This window comes from Artemia franciscana, chromosome 14 (genome assembly GCF_032884065.1).
Source record: "Artemia franciscana chromosome 14, ASM3288406v1, whole genome shotgun sequence".
NCBI classification, from domain to species: Eukaryota; Metazoa; Arthropoda; class Branchiopoda; order Anostraca; family Artemiidae; genus Artemia; species Artemia franciscana.
This window is the reverse complement of record NC_088876.1, coordinates 32,257,004-32,280,091: the sequence shown is the minus strand read 5'-3', so window position 1 is coordinate 32,280,091 and position 23,088 is coordinate 32,257,004. Positions and strand designations below refer to the sequence as shown.

General features: G+C 34.0%; 1 protein-coding gene across 1 annotated transcript in view; it reads right to left on the bottom strand.

Moving 5' to 3' along the window:
* Positions 1 to 14,256, bottom strand: part of LOC136035596 (coatomer subunit epsilon-like) — a 36,395-nt gene extending 22,139 nt beyond the window's left edge. Inside the window, exons 1-2 of the mRNA XM_065717477.1 lie at positions 14,128 to 14,256; positions 5,770 to 5,881 (exon numbers count right to left, since the gene is read on the bottom strand). Of these exons, the coding sequence (XP_065573549.1) occupies positions 5,770 to 5,871 (102 nt within the window). The 5' untranslated portion in view covers positions 5,872 to 5,881; positions 14,128 to 14,256. The remainder of the gene's footprint in view (positions 1 to 5,769; positions 5,882 to 14,127) is intronic.
* Positions 14,257 to 23,088: the final 8,832 nt, after the last annotated feature.

Genomic DNA, 23,088 nt, shown 5'->3' with positions numbered 1-23,088 from the left:
AAAAACCAATAAAAAACTAAAAAGAAAAAAAGGAAAAAACAAAAAAAAATTTTCATCTAACAAACTAAAAAAAACTAAAAAAGGTAAAAACTAAAAGAACTAAAAAAGAAAAAAAATAAATGACGACACTCAAAGAGAAAGCGACCAGGACAAAAGGAATGTTCGATTAGCAATCAACAAAGCACCGGGACACAGGGAGTATAAATGACGACCAGGACATAAGTAAAAAAAAAAAACTAACAAAACTAAAAAGAAGGTAAAAACTACAAAAAAACTAAAAAGAAAAAAAAACTAAAAACTAATAAAAAAAACTAAAAAATCTAAAAATCTAAATAAACTAAAAAAGAAAAAAAAGGAAAAAAATAAAGGAGAAAAATAAAACTAAAAAACGAATGTATATACAGACCGGGACACCGGGATACAAATGACGACCGGGACAGAGGGAATATAAATGACGACCGGGACACAGGGACACAACTACAACGGGGACACCGGGGGAAACAGGGGGATATAAATGACGACCGGGACACCGGGACAGGGAATGGTCGATTAGCAATCACCATCAACAAAGCTCAAGGGCAATCATTAGAATCATGAGGTATAGATCTGAATACAGATTGTTTTCCCATGGACCATTATATGTTGCATGTTCAAGAGTCGGTAAACCTGACAATCTATTTATATGCAAAGACAATGGGACAGCAAAGAATGTTGTATATTCGCAATTTATATATATAAAATATATATATATATATATATATATATATATATATATATATATATCTATATTCACAGGTGGGACATAGGGACACAACTACAATGGCGCGTAACTATTATGGCGCGTAACGACTTACGCGCGCGGGGGGGCTTGGGGGGGGGCACGAAGCGCCCCCACCAACTAGGTGTTGGGGTGGCGCGAAGCGCCACCCCAACAGCTAGTATATGTATATATATATTTGATATAAATTTATATGTGATAGTCATAATAAAACGAGTGATTCGATCAGGTTAGTAAGGATTTCACCAAATTGCAAACAGTCATCCTAGTTGATTTGATAAATGTTTTTTTTTTTTTTTTTTTTTTTTTTAGTAGTTCTAAGTATTTAAGTTTAATCACTAACAAAACCATAGGGACTTAACGGTATCAGTGATTTTTATCTAATCACTACAACACATTTACAAATTTATAACTGTATTATTCAACCTAAACTCTACTGCTAAAACAAGAATTGAGTCAATTAAATTTAGGTATTTATTACGAGGCAAGCTTACGCTATAGACAAGTTTGTTATAAAAAGTCTACTGCGCCGGTTAAGAATTTCATTGTGGTGTCCTTGCCAAATGCAATAAAAGTATAACTTAATATACTAGCTATACATAAAAACTACAACTATTATTAAAAAAAAATCAACTACTGCATTAATAACAAAATATACTGAGCCTTTTAAAATAATTTTCCCACATAAAATACACCAAACAACAAAAAAAAAAACATTTTACTTTTGTATGGAGACAGAGACAGAGGCCTTGACTAGCATGTTCTACTGATAGTCCAATAGCTACAAAAGAAAGGGCCGAACCTGGGCATTTGAGCAACAAAAATGTCTTGGGCCCCAACTTGTTGAAAAAATTCGCTTAACAACATATCAAAAATTGAGCGTGCAGAAATACCAGATTTTTCACGGAAAGGGGGATCTCGAATTTAAATTTCAACAACACTTTATGGATTTAAAGGTCATTTCGTATCAGTTCAAGTCTAGAGAGAAAATGACATTGGAATTGAAAAATTACATCACTTGGTACCCCATTTTCCATCCTAGAAGAGGCCAGAAAGGGTAAAAATACCATTTCTGGTACCATAATAATATAATACATAACTGAAAAAATGTATAATTGAAAGGTTGTTTCATATTAATTCAAGTCCGGAAAGACCAAAAATGACATCAGAATTGGAAAATTCGATGACTTAGTACCCTATTTCCAACAAAGGTGAGGTCAGAAGAGGTAAAAATACCATTTGTGGTAGTATAATAATATAATACGTAATTGGAAGAATATGTAATTGAAAGGTCGTTTCCTATTAATTCAATTCCAGAAAGACCGAAAATGACAAGACGAACGGTTCAAGACTAACTTGAGTTTCCTAACGTTACACTGTTTACAACGTTAACGTTACCTTAAGTTTCCTAAAACTAAATAACGTTGTTTTTCTCTTAGTTGTTTCAAGACAAAATTGAGTATCCTAACGTTACACTGTTTACAACGTTAACGTTATACTGAGTTCCCTAGCACTAAATAACTTTGTTTTTTCTTAGTTATTTCAAGACAATTTGAGTTTACTAATGTTACACTGTTTACAACGTTAACGTTACACTGAGTTTCCTAACACTAAATAACGTTGTTTTTTCTTAGTTGTTTCAAGACCAAATTGCGCATCCTAACGTTACACTGTTTACAACGTTAACGTTATACTGAGTTCCCTAGCACTAAAAAGCTTTGTTTTTTCTTAGTTGTTTCAAGACAATTTGAGTTTACTAATGTTACACTGTTTACAACGTTAACGTTACACTGAGTTTCCTAACACTAAATAACGTTGTTTTTTCTTAGTTGTTTCAAGACCAACTTTAGTTTCCTAACGTTACATTGTTTACAACGTTGACGTTAGGGGGAGATGGGACAAGAAGGAGATGGGACATTTTACCTTTGTGAAGACAATGTCTGCCTTAATAACATTCATTGCGCCATCTGTCAGGTAGTATACACGTGTTTTTCTTGAAGACATCGTAAAATATTTTTATCAGAGATTTTAGGTAAGAAGTTATTCTTGGTTGTTTGAGTAAGAAAGAGGATCTGGTTTTTGTAAAGTAGCTTCTGAACGATTTGTTTTATGACAATGAGTGTTTCTTGTCAGAAGCTGCGTTCTTTTGGCTCCAGAACACCGTCCAGTGATTGATTTACGATGCCATCTAGTGATATAAAATTGAGCCTTTGTGAAAAATTTCCTGCTTGGGTACTCTGAGATGTGTGTTCCTGGGCACCCTGGGACACTTTTTATCCATTGTGACCTAGGGTACCCTCATATCTACACCAGGCAACTTCAGACAAAGGTCAAGCTGTGAGATGGAATAAAGTGGTATATATCAGACCGTAATTCAAGCAGTATCTGTAGTTGCCCTGTTGCTTTCATTTTCCCTAACATTCTCAATTTTGTCAGAATGCCCAAGAAGAGGAAAGTTGATCCATGTCTCTGTGCCTGGGATGAACAGAACATGAAGTATGCATTAATTGCCTATTTGAAAGATGGGATGCCACTCAGATCTGCAGCTACACTGTGTAATGTTGAAAATTCGCATTTTGTTGGTACTGTAAGTCATTTTCTGCATCATTGGAAGAAGAAAAATAATGTTTTCTTTCTCAACTGGCTATGACATAAATAAAGTATTCACTTCTGAAATGGAAGATTTCTTTGAGTCTTGTCTTCTGCTATCATTGGAAATGAACAATAAACTTATGAAAAACACAAAAAGAAATTAGCCTGGGAATTTGCCAAGGCAAACCAAGTAAAATCCCCCGAATCATAGAGAATTATAATGAAGCAGCAGGAGAAGACTGGTGTAAGGGGTTCATGAAAAGACACACTAGAATTTCCCTGCACAGATCAGAAACCAGTAGCCTTCAATGCAATCTTGATTTCAGCCGTGATGCAGTTGCTACATTCTATGAACAGCTAGAAAAGCTATACCCAAAGTAACATTTCCCAGCTAACCGCGTTTACATCATGGTAAAACAGGCTTATTGAATGTTCAACAGAAACACCCAAAGGTTCTGGACCCTAAAGGTGCCAAGCAGCTAGAAGCAACTACGTCACAGGAAAAAGTTACTTTACATTTTATAGACAATAGTAGAGATGGTACTTCTGTGTTCTTTGTGCTGGCTCTGGTGATTCAGTAGGCTACACTTGAGTGACCTGGAAGAGCCTATAAGAGAAGCTACAGAGGAGATAAAGTCTGGTGATTTTGTACTAGTTCTATATGCTACAAAAAAAAAGTATTATGCTGGCGAGGTCTTTGAAATTGAAATGGAAGGATATAATGTGAACTTCCTGAAAGAAAAGATCCCAACTTGGAAGTTCATATTTCCAGAGACAATGCATGAGGCCTTTGTGATGGCAAGCGAACTTGCCTTACGCCTGCCAAAACCTAATCTGAGTGGTGGCTCAGAACGTGATTGTAGATTCTTTTAAAAATTTATATTTGGCAAAAAGAGCTTTATGTCCCAGAGTACCCTCTGGAATGTCCCAGAGTACCCAGAGGCTTGGGTACTCTGGAACAATAGAAGGGGGCTAGGAAAATTGTTGGTACCAAAGAAGTTTATCAAGGGCATAATCTGCAAAAAGAAGGGGAGAAGGCTCAATCAATTCCTTTTAAGCAAGAAGCAAAATCAAGTAACTTGACCAAGGCATTCTCCAGATACCTGCCATATACTTGAACATGTCCCAGGGTACCGACATCTCACCCACAGAGTTTCCTAACACTAAATAATGTTTTGTTTTTTTTTTCAATATCTCAACTTGAGTTTCCATATTTGACAGTTTCCTATACTCTTTCCTCAAAACTCATCGGCAAAGTTCTTGCAAAGTTCACAAATTTCTCAGAAATCAATCCATTTCTGAAAAAAGAAGAATTACGAAAGAAGTCCTTTAGAGATACAACTAAACCGTTCCTGTTAGTGAACATATTGTCAATAAAAAACAAAATTCAATAAAAGTAATCAACAAGAGGCAGGAGATCATATGGCACTTGTGACAAGGCCAGAAGAGCCAAGAGACTTGGTATGAAATTTACATCAAGCATCCGGTTCTAGAGTCCAGTGCTTTGTCTATAGATTTTTAAATTCTGAAAATCCAAAAATTTCTTTGTCACTGTATTTATCATATGTGCTTAAAAGTACTGTTCACATGTTTGCTCAGCAAGACTTCTATACCAAAAAACTGCCTAATCAGACACGCATGAGTCTAGGTAGACCTGCAAATGGCCGCTGCCTAAGGGAAACAAGGAGACGATATAAACCTTAGCTAGTACTGGTTTTAGCTAATCAGAATTTTCAGAAAATCAAAAGATTCAACAGTAAACCTGATTGGGTTAAATTAGCACTTCCCAAATCTTGGGGTTAGTAAAATGTCATTGAGAACAGGCCTTTAGATGGAAAAAAAAGACAGCACCATTTAACATTACCAAGCATAACCAAAAAAAACATCAATCAATTTTGCTTTTCTCATTGACTATTTTTACTTTTGCTATAAAAGAGGCTAAAAAAAGTACTACTATTTCCAAAAGTACAGAATAAGTATGTTCAGGTAAAACTGTTTGTAACTAGCCTATTTTCTATAAACCAACGAAATTGAAACTATTTCATAATTGAAAAAAAAAGATTACATAAAAAAGAATATGCCTATTTCAGAAAATTTCAGGTTGAATATAAATAAACAAAAACCTTTATTTGATTGTCAATTTTAATTGATTAAAATTCCAAGTAACCCTCTCCCTACAGCCACACCCCAGAAACTACACAAAGACCCTACAGTTCCCATATCCAATATGTGTCCATTACTCATAGAGTTGACAAATATAGTTATAGTTCTCAAGATGGTTCTTATTTAATGAAAAAAACAGTTTAAGTATTTTAATGCTTGAATCTACAGGAGAATTCTATATTTCTTAGCTGAGGCAAGCTTAGTCTGCCAGGGTAAATCTGTTCTAAAATACTTACCTCAAGTTTTCTGACTTCATTTATACATTTTTGATAGTTTCCAACATAAAAAGCATATTTGATGTCATACAGTACATCCACATCTGTGTCATGACGGGCCATTTATTTCAATCTACAACATAAAAAATATAAATAATGTTTTATTGTATTGACAACCATATCTGCGCACAAAGGTAAGGGGTAAGGGGGCATTGCTTTAACCTCAGGCCTTTCAATCTCAGATCAAGAAATATCCTAATGTGTGTTATATGACTATTATATGTTGTCTTTAAAAATGAATTATTCAGAATATATTTATTCATACTTTCGATATAGGACATACTAAAAGGGTTTTATGGAAACAAAACAAAGCACTTTGTTGCCCAAAACAGTTTTGTAATAGACAAAAACCTAACCTTGCTCCTTGTAATTATGTATATAGCCTGGTGACCAGCATTTACACCCCCCCCCCTCCACGGATAATATCTTCCCCGCAGAAAATACCCCCTGGTAGATACCCCAGTGGAAAATAAGACTTTCCAAATTTGAGAATTTTAATTGAGCTTTGTTTTTTTTTAATTTTCATAGGGGGAAGGAATTTTGGTACTTGTGTATTATGCGCCACTCACTTAAGATTACGCTGTGTAAAACTCGAGAACAAACCGGTTTTTTTAATTAGTTTCTTCATTACTTTAGAAACAAATCTGGGTTATAGATTTGCACATTAGCGGAGGGGGGGGGGGGAGTTTAGCGGTTCTGCATGCAACATGTGTTAGGTACAATTATTCTACATATTATGAAGCTTTAATTTTGAGCTTAAGCTTGGAAAATGCTGACAAAATCTTTGACATGCGATCATGAAGTTAGAAATAAATCTGGGGTTCCTGTACCAAGCAGATTTTTACCCTTATGATTAACAGTGTCATAGATATGGTTTGCTTCTAATTGTCATTTTTGTTGATTTCATAGCAGCCTTCAATAGAGTCAAGCAAGAAGTTCTGTAGTGTTTCCTAAAAGAGGATGGAAAGGCCTTACATCTTGTATAGTGTTTGAAACCATATTACAAGGGTAGACAGTTGGGGGTATAGGAATATAGTGGAAAATGTGACAACTTTGCTGTGAATTCAGGGCAAAAATGCAGTGATGTCCTATCCCCCATCCTTTTCAATTGCATAAGAAATTGGGTTATAGACAGTTGTAAGCACACACAAAGGAGTGTTGGTTGGAAAAGGTGTTCATCTCACTGATCTGGACTATGTTGATGGTAGGCTTATTACCCTCACAGAGGATTACCCACTGAAAGCCAAAATGCTGTTGAACACTGCTCTGTACTAATCTGCCATGATGAGATTAAGAATTAATCTGCCAGAGACTAAAGTTATGTCTAACAATTCTCAGAGTCCCCTTTCTATATCCCTGGATGGCAACAATATTCAGCAAGTTGGAGAATCCTCCTACCTTAGATCCTGTGTCAATTTGGAGGAAGGCCCATCCATGAAGTTAAAAGGCACATTCAATTAGCCCCTGCCAGCTTTACTCAGCTCATTGAATCACTATGGAAGGTGTCACAGCCACTACAAAAATTAGAACCAACAAAGTGATTATCAGAAACAATCTCCTATATGGGTGTGAAACAGGGGTTGTCAGAGTTGAAAATGGGAGGAACCTAGATGTCTTTGATCACAATTGCCTCTATTGCATTCTACACGTTCAACACCATGAAAAAATATTCAGTAATTAGATTTATCAGCACTGTAAACAACCATGCACAGTTCTGGAAATTGAAAAAGACAACAGCTCATGTGGCTGGGCCATTGTCTAAAGCATGAAGACCCCCTATGCATCTCAAAGTACCCTGGAAACCAGAAGACAGATTGGGGGTCAATGGTAAAAAAAAACAATGTAGAACTGCTGGGAGACTTCTACATCTTCAGTCAGCTCTGGGACATATATTGGTCCCATGACCATGTCAAAGCTATTGTACATAACCATGTCACATGGAAGACTTCTTTTAGTGAAATTATGGATTCCAGGCAAAGCAGATTAACATCTAGTTCCCATCAGAAGTAAAGTAGAAGTTGGAAAAAAGTATCTAGGCCTAAATCATAGACAGACTCTATCTGGATACATTCAATCTAAAGTAGGTGTCAGAACAATTGTAACTGAATGTGCAAGGATATAAGGGCAACTTTTGTTAAGGTTAAATGTAACAAAAAGGATTCCCCTAATTGTAGTCTGCTAATCCTAACTAAATCATTCCCAACTCTACATTTCAAATCATGGCCAATATTAGTAACCTCATAAAATATGCCCAGAGGATGACAAAAAAAAAAAAAAAAAAAAAAAAAAAAAAAAAAAAAAAAAAAAAAAAAAAAAACAAGCTAATAGCCTTTTATGCTTCCTTCAGGCAAAGACAAAATTTTAAATAGCAAAATTTAAATGTCATTAGGGTAAGGGGGGCATAAAGATTTTAGAAATGCCAAAGTGAGGCACGGTGAGAAATCAGTTGGGAACCACTGAAGTAGAGCAAATGAAAAAGAGACCCAAAATTAAAATAAAACATTCTACATTAAAATTTAGATAGTTAAGCCTACATACTTTTCTTCTATACAATCTTTGGTATCAGTTTAGTGATTGACCACTTCTAAAGGAAACAAACTAATAAAATAAAAGAAGTAGGACAACCAATTAATTTCTAGTTTTACAAATATCATAGTGACTTCTCTGGCAATGCACCCCTCCCCCTACCCTCTGATAATCCCAGAATTAACCCTAATAATGTTTTCCAATTTTTTTTATCACATGATGCATCATGTTTCTTTATTAATGGGCTTCTGCAACCTCAACTTGATGGAATCTAGTTTTGCCTGAGTGATAATAATGGGATTGTGGATATTTCAGAAAACATGATAAGTTTTCTCAACCTCAACCCTCAAGAGAGAGAAGGAGTAGAGATAGGCACTTCCAAAATACCTTCCCATGGTATACTTTAATCTGTAGATCTATACCTGACAATTTAATTTTCCTATCCTGTCCCCATTCCCAAGATAGCAAAAAGTAGCTTGTCTAGAAGTTTAATTTTATTCACTTCTTTTTATAAAAAAGAACTAGAAAAAAAAACTTTTATAACCAGTTTTCCTGAGGCTGACTCACATCTTAACCAAATAAAAGTACCATTAGATTCACTATTTTATGCTCCTTTTCAATACAATAGTTGTTACTCTGACAATACACCCCCCCCCCTCTCCTGAATGTCCTGTAAAAAGTCCTACTAATGTAGCCTATTTGTTTATTAAGCTACTTTGATCTAGTTCTATGTCATAGCTAATTTATAAAATAAGCTAATCTCTCAGTGTAGAATTTATTAAACCAGTTATTTTCTCTATGTAGAATGTCAGTATAGAAAACATCCTGCATATTATAGAGTAAAAATCTCATTTTCTAACCTATTTCTACATTAGGAAACTTGAATCTAGTTCTATGTCACAGCTAAAATATCAAACAAGTTATTCTCTCAGTGTAGAATCTTAGTATAAAAAAAAAATACTACTGCTACTAACAACTGACTGCAGCACCAAGCCACCTGAGGCTAACAAAGCTAGGCACACTCTTCCATCTGAACATATTCAAAGCCTCCCTTTTTACACCCTTCTGGAAAGTTCCCATTTTCCTTAAATCTTTCTTTACAACATCCTTCCATCCCAGCCACAGATGAACTGCTTTCTGTTTAGCCCTAAAGGCCTAAACAGTAGGCCAAAAAGGACAATCTTTGCTAATCTGCATCCTTTGTCTGCAGAACATGCTGTAGCCATCTAAACCTTTCTTTTGTTATAGCCCTAGCAATTGGGATAGAACCAAACTTTTTGTACAACCTGCTGTTTGAAATGTGGTTAGTCAAGTGGGTATCCAATACAATTCATAGGTAAGCCAAAAAGTCAATCAACTAGAGTTTTACCCATGCTTTAGTCTGTAGATCTATCCCTGAAAGTGTCACTTTCCTAACCTAGCCCCTTACCAACAAATCAAAAAGCAGCTTAACTAGAATTTTGCCCCCTTTCCAAGATAGCCAAAAGTCACCAAACTAGAATTTTACCACATCTTCAAAACAAAAGCCTCCTTCCTTGGTAGGAAGGAGGCAAAAACACCTTCCTTGGACATGTTTAATTATAATTCCTGAAAGTTTCATAAACCTAATTTACATCAACTAGGTCCACTTTATAAGATGTCAAAAATCATCCTCAATTAAATCTTTAAAAATGACTGCCTCAGAAAAATCCAAATTACCAATAAGTGGCTCTTAGCTTCAAATTAGTAGCGTGTTCCAGCTGAGACAAAAAGTAACTAAAAGTTACAGAAAAGTTACTTTGAAGTAACTTTTTCTGTTCCAACTGACGTTATTTAGCAGCTGGAACGACAGAAAAGTTACTTCAAAGTAACTTTTTCAGTAACTTTTACTAAAGACTTGTCCAGCTGTTTGTAGAATGTAGCAACTGCATCACGGCTGAAATCAAGATTGCATTGAAGGCTACTGCTTTCTGGTCTGCGCGGGGAAATTCTATTGTGTCTTCTAATGAACCCCTTACACTAGTCTTCTCCTGCTGCTTCATTATAATTCTACGATTTGGGGGATTTTACTTGGCTTGCCTTGGCAAATTCCCCGACTAATTTCTTTTTCTGTTTTTCACAAGTTTATTGTTCATTTCCAATGATAGCAGAAGATAAGACTCAAAGAAATCTTCCATTTCAGAAGTGAATACTTTATTTATGTCATAGCCAGTTGAGAAAGAAAACATCCTTTTTCTACTTCCAATGATGCAGAAAATGACTTAAAGTACCAACAAAATGCTGAATTTTTAACATTCACAGTGTAGCTGCAGATCTGAGTGGCATCCCATCTTTCAAGTGGGCAATTAATGGAGCCTTCATGTTCTCTTCATCCCAGGCAAAGAGAGATGGATCAACTTTCCTCTTCTTAGGCATTCTGACAAAACTGAGAATGTTAGGGAAATTGAAAGCAACAGGGCAACTGCAGATACTGCTTGAATTACAGTCTGATATATACCACTTTATTCCATCTCACAGCTTCACCTTTGGCTGAAGCCTGGTATAGATATGAGGGTACCCTAGGCCACAATTGATAAAAAGTGCCCCAGAGTGCCCAGGAACACACATCCCAGAATACCCAAGCAGGAAATTTTTCACAAAGGTTCAATTTATATCACTAGATGGCATCATAAATCAATCACTGGATGGTGTTCTGGAGCCAAAAGAATGTAGCTTCTGACAAGAAATACTCATTGTCATCAAACAAATTGTTCAAAAGCTACTTTACAAAAACTAGATCCTCTTTCTTACTCTTACAACAAAGAAAAACTTCCTACCTAAAATCTCTGATAAAAATATTTTATGATGTCTTCAAGAAAAACACATGTATACTACCTGACAGATGGCGCAAATGAATGTTATTAAGGCAGACATTGTCTTCACAAAGGTAAAATGTCCCATCTCCCCCTAACGTCAACGTTGTAAACAATGTAATGTTAGGAAACCAAAGTTGGTCTTGAAACAACTAAGAAAAAACAATGTTATTTAGTGTTAGGAAACTTAGTGTAACGTTAACGTTGTAAACAGTGTAACATTAGTAAACTCAAATTGTCTTGAAATAACTAAGAAAAAACAATGTTATTTAGTGTTAGGAAACTCAGTGTAACAATAACGTCATAAACAGTGTAATGTTAGGAAACTCAATTTGGTCTTGAAACAAATATGAAAAAACAACGTTATTTAGTGTTAGGAAACTTAATGTAATGTTAATGTTGTAAACAGTGTAACATTAGGAAACTCAAGTTAGTCTTGAACTGTTTGTCTTGTCATTTTTGTTCTTTCCGGACTTGAATTAATAGGAAACAACCTTTCAATTACATATTCTTCCAATTACATATTATATTATTATACTACCACAAATGGTATTTTTACCTCTTCTGACCTCACCTTTGTTGGAAATAGGGTACTAAGCCATGGAACTTTCCAATTGTGATGTCATTTTTGGTCAATTTTTGATATGTTGTTAAGCAAATTTTTTCAACATTTTGGAGCCCAAGACATTTTTGTTGCTCAAATGCCCAAGTTTGGCCCTTTCTTTTGTAGTTATCAGACTATCAGCAGAACATCCTAGTCAAGGCCTCTGCCTCTGTCTCCATAAAAAAGTAAAATGTTTTTCTTTTTGTTGTTTGGTGTATTTTATATGTTAAAGTTATTTTTAAAAGCTGAGTATATTTTGTTGTTAATGCAGTAGTTGATTTTTTTAAATGTACATAACCATGTCACATGGAAGACTTCTTTTAGTGAAATTATGGATTCCAGGCAAAGCAGATTAACATCTAGTTCCCATCAGAAGTAAAGTAGAAGTTGGAAAGCACCCAAGCTTGATAATCTTGGTTTACAAACTTATATTCCTATTCTTCTAAACTTTTTTTAATTATGAAAAAACACCCTAAGTCTTGGCTATTATACTTTTAACATCTTCACTGCACCCACAATTTTTACTAATAATCCTACCAAGGTAAGTAAAATTTGATCAATCTTTTTGTTACTCAACATCACTTTTTCATTTTCACTTATTCTTAGTCTTAGTTACTCAGTCTTCTTAACATTAAATTTCAAACCTATTCTAGCACCTTGAACTTATTTTACTGGAAAACAAAAACAAAAAAACACCATACAAAATGCCACATTTATGCAGACAGGAGCCTGAAACCTCTACAGTAAGGTTCTCTGATATGCTGAATCTGATGTTGAGATTTTCATTAATTACAGTTCATTACCATAAACTGTTTAATATTCAGGATGTTTCTAATAATCTTATTATCATGTTCCTGGGAAGGTATTTTGAAGTGCCTATCTCTACTCATTCTCCCTCTAGAAAAAGAAACCAACCTTTGACAAGAAAAAGAAACTGAAAACTAAGTCAAAATGTTGTTTAGTCAAAATTTTGATAGGTAACATAGAAGATTGGCAATACTCCTCAGGGTATGTTTTTGGCCCTGGATTCATTAGTAAAATTTTCATTTTCCTGACCAAACCCCTTTCCAAGATAGCAAAATGTAGCTTGTCTAGAATTTTACCAAAACTAATCTGTGAAGGTATTGTCAAGCTTCTATGTTAACCCTCTTCTGATTTTCTAAGTCTTAGAAATGTTCCTGCTTGACAGGCCTATAACTATTAGAATTTTGAAAAAAAAACATTTAACTTAATTTTCAGCCTTCAGTTTTTTTTTCTCTGGTTTTAGGCTAGTCTTGAAAATATAATTCCTGTTATTTGAGTAGATTTTTAAGCCACATCAATGGCTTTTGATAAATTTATTTATCAAATTTATCAATCATAAAAATTATTCTAGCCCAAACATTCTTGTATTTACACATATAGAATTGTAATCATTTCTGATTTCATTGATTGGATATTTGAAATTGGAAATCTGTAATAGTTTAGAAACACATTTGGGCTATATATTTGCACATTAGGGGGGCGGGGTAAAGCATATGATATATTAAATACATAAACTAACCATTGTTGCATTTAACATATGCTAAGCTTTACCCCTCCCACCCCACCCCCATAATGTGCAAATAGATAATAACTCCATAATAGTGAGTTTGCAGTTAGTTTTGCAAGAGATAAAAGATGTTCAAAAAGTCAAAATGTATCTATTAACAATAGTTTCATGACCCAAAAAAATTTATTCAGGTAATATCAATATTGACCCAGAATTCTACTCAAATAACAGGAATTGCATTTTTAGAACTAAAGGCAGAGAAAAGGCAACTGGTAACTTAAAATTAAGGTAAAATGCTGTATTGTCAAAATTTCAATGTCAATGTCTACCTGTCATGTAGGCAAATTTCAGGGCCCTCTAGAGGGAGAAGGAGTTGAGGTGGGTACTTCAAAATATGTCCTAAGACATACTTTAGCCTTTAGACCAATCCCTGAAAGTTTCAATTTCTTAACCTAACCCCTTTCTGAGATAGCCAAAAGCCTATCAACTAGAATTTTACCCATGCTTTAGTCTGTAGATCTATCCCTGAAAGTGTCACTTTCCTAACCTAGCCCCTTACCAACAAATCAAAAAGCAGCTTAACTAGAATTTTGCCCCCTTTCCGAGATAGGCAAAAGTCACGAAACTAGAATTTTACCACATCTTCAAAAGAAAGCCTCCTCCCTTGGTAGGAACGAGGCAATAACAGCTTCCTTGGACATGTTTAATTATAATTCCTAAAAGTTTCATAACCCTAATTCACATCAACTAGGTCCACTTTATAAGATGTCAAAAATCATCCTCAATTAAATCTTTAAAAAGGACTGCCTCAGAAAAATCCAAATTACCAATAAGTTGCTCTTAGCTTCAAATTAGGCAGTTCTTCGAACTTCTATCTTCCCTTTCTTCTTTATTTGGAAGATGAAAATATATCAATGTTTTCATTTCGTTTGCAAAGCCACCTAAAAGGCAAATGCGAAATCACTAAAGTGACTCTTTTATATACTAATGCCAAGTTTACACGCATAGGATTTTGGAAAAATCCTTTAAGGATTTGGTCATAATGGCCAAATACTTAAGCCGTTTCCTTAAGGGACGAAAGGATTTTTATCTTGAAATTATTTCAAGATCTGAGCAAAATCCTTATAAGTAATAAGCTAAAGCTTTAATGTTTTGTCTAATGCATACGCTTTTTTAAGAAGAAATAGTTTTAAATCACCTTTGGGTAGGTTAGTTGTAATCTTCAGTAACTCTAAAAAGGTAAGTTTTGTTGGGTGCTTCACTTTTTTCTGCCTGGGCATTGTTTTAGAGTTTGGACATATTCCTTTACGAGCCATGGGGAAAAATTTCAGTGTAGGGACTTCTTTGTGCCTAGGAAATTAGCTAGTTGAGTTTGCTGAATCCAATTATCAGAAACAAATTTAGTTTCTATAATGCATATAATGCTTATATTTAGTTTCGTAAATGCAATATTGAATTTTATTCCAAGGCTAGGCTACTATGTATACCCTTTTCTTATTTTCAGGGCTTAAAGATTATATTAATGATAGAATTGTACTTAGGCCTATCTTAGGTTAATCCTGACCAAATATTTTTTCTTAATTTTGAGTTTCTGTTCATGTCCACATTTGCTTTGATTCTCAAAATGCAATTTCTACAGATCAATGTATATGGAGAACATACACACACACACACATATATATTCATATATAAATATATAAATATATATATATATATATTATATATATATATATATATATATATATATATATATATATATATATATATATGCTCAAATCAAGAGGTTCTATGCTCAACCTTTATCCATTTTCATATTAAACCATAAACCTATATGAAAATTTATGAGTGTTTTGTCTAATCATTCAGAAGTCTAGTTTAAGAACAAATGCTGTATAATATTGGTTAATAGCCTAGCTTTATTTTACATTTGAATCTGGCATAAAATTGACTGAAGTTATGGCACAACAAGGAAAGAGGCTCATTGCTCTTACCTAGTAAGAGATTCAGTGTGTTTCAAACAAATAAAATTGCATTCATTATCCTGCTTTGACTTATTATAAATATCCTGTTTTTGCATCAGATTCAGAGTATTTATTTCACAGCTACCAGTGTTATTTTAAATCCCGACCAGATCTGGTGACATTAGGGGGGATATGGGAGGGGGAAACCTAAAATCTTGGAAAACACTTAGAGTGGAGGGATTGGGATGAAACTTGGTGGGAAAAATAAGCACAAGTCCTAGATACATGATTGAAATAATCAGAACGGATCCTCTCTCTTTGGGGTGGCTGGGGGGGGGGGGTAAATCTGAAAAATTAAAAAAATGAGGTATTTTTAACTTACAAATGGGCAATTGGATCTCAATGAAATATGATATTTAGAAGGATATGATGTCTTAGAGCTCTTATTTTAAATCCCAACCAGATTTGGTGACATTGGGGGGGGGGAGTTGGGAGAGGGAAACCTAAAACTTGGAAAAAACTTCGAGTGGAGGGATCAGGATGAAACTTGGTGAGAATATGATGCACAAGTCCTAGATACGTGATTGACATACTGGAACGCATCCGCTCATTTTGGGGAAGTTGGGGGGGGGGTAATTCTGAAAGATTAGAAAAAATGAGGTATTTTTAACTTACAAACAGGTGATTGGATCTCAATGAAATTTGATATTTAGAAGGATATCATGTCTCAAAGCTCTTATTTTAAACCTTTTTTTTAGTCTTGCTGATTCATGGACATCCCAGTATTATTTTGACTACTTGGTCTATGCATTAAATTCCCCTATAGTTTGTTGCAAAATTATCAGAAGAGCTGTTCCATAATCTTATCAAGTATGTTTTTTGATGTTCCCTTGTTACCAAATTATTTGTCATATCATAACAAAATTAATTTGTTTTTCATTTTGTTTGTTATGTTTCAATAAGAAAAATTTAGCTTGAAATTATTTCAAGTTCTGAGCAAAATCCTTACAAGTAATAAGCTAAAGCCTTAAAGTTTTTTCTAATGCATACGCTTTTTTAAGAAGAAATAGTTTTAAATCGCCTTTGGATAGGTTGGTTGTAATCCTCAGTAACTCTAAAAAGGTTAGCTTAGTTGGGTGCTTCACTTTTTTTCTGCTAGGGCATTGTTTTAGAGTTTGGACATATTCCTTTACAAGCCCTGGGGTAAAATTTCAGTGTAAGGACTTCTTTGTACCTAGGAAAGTAGCTAGTTAAGTTTGCTGAATCCAATTATCAGAAACAAATTTAGTTTCTAAAATGCAATCTTGAATTTTATTCCCAAACTAGGCTACTATGTATACCCTTTTCTTATTTTCAGGGCTTGAAGATTGCATTAATGATAGAACTGTACTTAGGTCTATCTTAGGTTAATTTTGACCATTCAAGAAGTTTAGGAACTTCTTTGTACCTTTGAACATAGCCTAATTGAGTTTTGTGAATCCAATTATCAGAAATAAATCCTGTTTCTAAAATGTAATCTTGAATATTTTTCCCCCTACTGTTTATATCTTTTCTTATCAGGCTACTGTTTATATCCTTTTCTTATTCCCAGGGCTTGAAGGTTGCATTAATGAGATTTATTATTCCTATATCAAACTAAAAAAAGAAAAACATCATGCAAGATTTATATTACCATATCAAACAGGCTTGGCATCTAAACCACACTATATTTTCAGTTGGAGAAAATTCTACTTTAGCTGCTTTTGATTATCTTGGAAAGAGGTTAGATTAGGAAAATGAAACTTTCAGGGATATGTCTACAGGCTAAAGTATGTCCCAGAAAGGTATTGCAAAGTACCTATCTCCACTCCATCTCCCTATAGAGGGTCCTAAAATTTGCCTACATGACATGTCTATATCTTTTGAAACTTTGAAAAAACAACATATTACCATAATTTTCAGTTTTTTTTTCTCTGGCCTTAGTTCTTAAATTACAATTCCTGTTATTGATTAGAACTTTAAGTTGTAACACTGGGTTTTTCTAACTTGAGAAACAATATTTTATGCCACCTTCTATAAGATAAATATATAGCTGATATTCTTTAATCTCAGTTAATTTTGTTTTGATTAATTTCATTAATGTCACTTGCTTTCTGTTAAAGATATATCTATTTTTTTAATCAAGCTTCTTCTTTTGTAAAAATTGGGAAGGAATGCCTTGCCCTTTAATTCATAGATTTGGTCAAAACTCTCTGAAGTATCTTATATCAAAATACATTAAAGTTTTGCATTTGCTTTGCTAAAAAATTGTCTTAAACAGTACCAAGTTTAGAGAGTTATGGTAACATTCTTTTTTCTCATCAGTATATTTTGTTTTTAAAGTTCCATCTATTTTAAAGCATTTAGAGAGATTTTAAGCCAACCATAAGCATATTGCTATCACAAATGAGCTGGTAGAAAAGAAACATAGAACATATAATTCTTCTTTTTTTATTATTTCAAGACTAGAATATCACAAAGCTAAGCATTAATATTGCTGGTTGTATCTTGAGTAAATACAATCCCTGATGGAGTTTTGTTGATACCTGTCTTAAAATTAATTTGTCTAAATAAAATATATATTGTTTATAGGAGAGTAGAGAAAATGGCAGCAAGGCATCCTGGCAACTATGACTTTATTTTTTTTTAATATTTTCTTTTTTCAAGTAATTGTTGTTTTCTGGTCATATTTGTGTTCATTGCTAAGTGGTTGGCAATTTGGGTTGAGAATCTATTGTCTAAGGAGCACAGGTTTAATTACTGGCATTGCCAGTTTATTTGGTTTAGGAAAGGGGTCAGTGATGTGACTCTCTAAGCTAAGCAAGAATTGGCCAAAATTTAAATGAGTACCTAGAGCAATCTGGGGACAGTAAGCAGGAAGGACATGCAAAAGCATAGGATGCCTGGGCCCTAGGTTCCAATTGCACTTCCTTTTCAGTCCTTCCTTTTCCCTGAATTGTTGATGTATAGATAAGAGTGGGGGTCATGAATGATGGCTGGTGAATGTAATGGGGGTGAATATTTTGCAAGCTTTAAAAATGTAGGACAATTGTTCAGGTTGGCAACAGAGCAGAGAAGTAAAATTTTGTGATTTGTTTTTCTTTGTGACTGTTATAATTATGTGATGTCAAGTATTTTAAAGTTAATCTTCATTGTTTTGTTTTAATTGCCATGACCCTAGGGCTTTAGTGTAATAAAACCTACTTATGTCTATCCATTTTCTTTCAACAGACAGTATTTCTATGTGTCCTAGCTTCAACAAATTTATATGAAATTTTGAGACCAGGGATTACAAAGTAGGTCAAAAACTCATAAATAGAACTCTGGTATGACTAATTAATTTGTAAGAAATGCATATCAATTTAAAGATTAAAAAACAATCTTGTAGAAAACAGACAAGACAAATGAATAAATAAAAGTATCCCTTTACAAACATTTAATGAAGTGTCACAAACATAGGTTACCTTTAAGATTGAAATGAACAAAGCTTCAATTATGAATTTGTTTTCTTTAAACAGACTGAAGGGGCAAACCTCCAAGCTTTGACAATTCAATCTCAATTTTGGGCTCTTTTCTTTTCAATAGGAACTTTCTTTGTTTTTTTTTCTATCCAACTAATAACAGTAGAAACACAATCAGGTACAAGTGACCATCCACTTAGTCTATGTACCCAGGGGAAAAATCATGCAGCTCTATACTATAAATTGGTAAATTTTTTGTTGTTCATATTTTTTACTTACAAATAAAGTGAACATTCCACTTGATGCTTTTTTATGTTCTTTATGAATATAATAATTGCTTCTATTGCAAATTTAAGCAGTTTTTAGCTTTTGAAAATGACCAAATATTTTAGTTTTTGGGCATAAAAAGAATTAACACATTGGTCTCAAACTTTAAAACATTGGGTTCAAACTTACTGTTTCATCATAAATCCATTTTTTTAAATGTCATATAATCCAAAAGCACTGATTATCCACAATTAAGTTGATAAATAAATTTTACAATATTATACTGTTTTCTTCTTTCTTGGTGTTGAATTTTCAACTAAAGTATGCATATTTGCTTGTTTTTGACAAAATAATTTACTATGTTTTGTCAGTTCCAAAATTATTTAGGTTAGGTTAAAAAGTATTTAAATTTGAATTTACAATAGAAGCAATTATTATATTTGGAAAGAGCATAAAAAGGTGTTGGTGGCGTGTTCACTTTAGTTGTATGTGAAAAATATGAAGAAGAAAAAATTACCCCCAACCTGTCTAATGTGCAAATATATTGCCCAAATTACATATTTCCAGGGTACTGTGCCACCTGTTACTTTTTTCCCAGTTCTTGTTTTTTCACAGTTGCTTCAATTGACAGGAACTAGGGTCAAGGGATTGATTGGAAGAATCAATGGAAAATATGTAATTTCAGCAATATATTTCTATATTAGGAAGGTTGAGTGTAAAGTAAAGTAGGGCTACATGTAGAATGTATTAGCTATAATTATTAAGTAAATTATAAAGAATCCTTTTTTACAATAATTTCTTCAATAGGCCTACAGGTCCTTCTTTTGGCTTAGAACACATCAAACATTGTATACTTAGAAATTCTAGTTAATTGCAACAAGCTATATATACTTAAGCACAAGATATTTAACAATGACTTCTCTAGTGCTTAGCTATGACCCCTCAGTAATATGGATAAGAAATGAGTAACAGACAAAATGAAATTTAAATGGCAATCAGGAACTGGAAACAGGCTAAAGGAGGCAAAAAAGATAGATGGTGATTTTTTTACTGGAATAAACACTTCCCTGGGTAAAATTCTAGTCAATTGACTTCTTGCTATCTCAGAAAGGGTTTAGGTTAGGAAAATGAAACTTTCAGGGATAAATCTACAGGCTAAAGTATGTCCCGGGAAGGTATTTTAAAGTACCCACCTCCACTCCTTCTCCCTCTAGAGGGTCCTGAAATTTGCCTAAATGACAGGTCTATGCCTATTGAAATTTTGGCAAAACAACATTTTACCTTAATTTTTCAGTTACCAGTTGCTTTTTCTCTGCCTTTAGTTCTGAAAATGCAATTCCTGTTATCTGAGTAGAATTTTGAGCCATACCAATGTTTTTTTTCAAAATTTAGGAAATATATTTGCATATCTTTAAAACCTTATAAAACAAAATTGAGCAAAGTTATGATGCTGAAAACAATTTTGTTGTGCTTCAATTAAGCAGAAGATCTATTTTGCAACCGTTTCACTTTTATAAAACACATATTTTCAAAGGTCATCAAAGGTCAAGGCCCTCTAGAGGGAGAAGGAGCAGAGGTAGTTGCTTCAAAATACCTTCCCGGGACATACTTTAGTCTGTAAATTTATCCCTGAAAGTTTCATTTTCCTTACCTAAACCCTTTCTGAGATAGCAAGAAGTCAAATAACTAGAATTTTACCCTTCCCCGGCTAGTTTAAGACTTTTAACTGATTAGCCTACTGAAATTTTCTTATCCTATGTAATTAAAATATTTTTCCTCTTTCAGCAGAGCATTACAACAATCTGTCACAATGAAAAACATCCAGGGTAACCTGAATGGAATGACTATAAAAAGACAAATGGAAACCACAATATAGAATCTTGAAATTATACATCTGGCCACACAAATTGAATCAGGCTACCCAATCGCCAATTCTTCCAGATTTGAATACGGATCCATGTTTGAACTTTTCAAATATTACCCTCAAAAATATTTTCGGCACTAATTACGTGCTTACCCTATGCATATAGACGCTTCTTTACGTGTGAACACTTTTCTTTGGAACCTTTAAGGATTTCGCTATAGGATTTTTATAAAATCCTATGCGTGTAAACTTGGCATAAAGCCTTAAAAAGCCACCCCGCTTTTCTGACCATCCTAAATCACTAATAAATTCTTGTTATAAAAACTTGTAAGAGTAGTGGCTTAAGACGACTGAGTCTATCACTAAAGGTTAGTCGCTTTTGTTTTTCCTAGTCTTCTTTTGACGTTTAAAAAAGGCTTTGTCGATCGAATAGTCAACTTTAGCCTTAATTGATGTATTTCTGCCCCAGATTTCGGATCAGGATTTTATGAAGGCGAGTTATCTGTCGAGAGATCTATGTAACGTTTACAAAACGGTATACTTACACCGTTTGATGAAAAAATACGCTTGATAGACTTTGGGGATGGGGTCTACAATATATAACACAGACACAGTAAAAGAACAACGTAAAACGGCAAAGTTTTGACAATATCATGCTTAACTTTTGGGCTATTTTGATTCTAAATGCCGGAAAGTGCGAACACATAGATCCAAGCGTAATATTTCCATGTCTCACACGCTGATTCACAAAAAAGCTGCAGTTTTTCAATTAGACACCAACGCCATGTCAATTTATCGGCGGTATGTCGCCGATGTACCAGGGTGAAGAAAATTTTGGCTGGCACGCTGATTCAGCTCTGTCCGGAAAATGGGAAAAATAACGAATTCAAAGGGAGAATTTTTTCAAAGACTAATTTCTCTTACTGTCAGCAGTCCTTTTGATTTCTCGCACCATCGTATGATAATTTTGTTCGTAGTAACGTACAATTAATAAGGAGCGACTCGTTCAAATAGTTACCAAAACTCTAAAAGACAGAAATTTGTTAACAATATACACATAAAAAAATTTGTTTTTTATCGCGGTTCCACAATATGAAGAATTTCCAAACATTCTTAGAAATGTCTTTTTGTATCTTCATAAGGAAATTCTTGCCCCTTCCCCTATATTTTTGTGAATTGGCTACGAAGAAAAAGTCAAACTTACTTCATAAGGGATCTAGTTTTTATTAACAATATGTTGAACTGTATACTATTTCCTAAGTCCCAGCCTCAACAGACCACTCTATTTTCGTTCAATTGACGTGTTTCAGAGTAAGGCGGCTAATGAATCATTAATTTGTGATGCTCTACGTGAGCTGGAACATTAAAGAATAGTAATGTCATGATTGATGTTCATCCTAAAACCGAAGAATACCATCGAAGCAAATACTAAATAAAGAACCAACGACGTGAATGACACTCACTATTTGGGAATCATAAATCCTAAAATCCCTAAGAAATCCAAAAGACATGTAAAAATCCATGGAAAATTCCCACGTCTCGAATAACTTATACTTACAGTTCAGACACCAAATAGGATCGAAGAGAATATGTTTTATTTCTGACTGGTCACATCTTATTTTCCAAGATGCATTGCCACTCCCTATTTATATAGATATGTCCTTAAAATCACATATTTATTTTGTTTTTTGTAAAAGCAAAGGTAGTGGCTGATCGATTTTTGAGCGTTCCTTTATGCGTGTGTACTATTAACCTCCGGAAGACCAAAAAATAAAAACCTAGAAGACTAATAGCCTATCTGACATGTCCTCGTCTACTACTCTGCAGGAATTTCAACGGAAACCAATGCTTCTTATGTTTGGCTTCAATTTACGTTTGTGATTCACCGCTGAAAACTTTGCTTGGGTTTTAAAGAGTGGAGAATTGAAGAAAACATACCGAAATGAATGTTTAGAGACATAGCAGGATCTACAGAATGCAGTATTTCTTACACAGTGAAGTTTTTCCTTGAGGACAAATGCATAATATTTTATTTCCTCAGATCAATTTCGAGGTGATAAAAGACGCATTTGGTTGAGAACTCTAACGATTTCTAGTAGAATTTTTTTTAAATATTATTTAAGGAATTTTTGACAAGATGGCTTAGCGGAGCCATTATGTTTTCCGTTCAAAACTTTGTAATTTGGATGCTGAAGTAAGGGTTGAGGCTCGACAGTT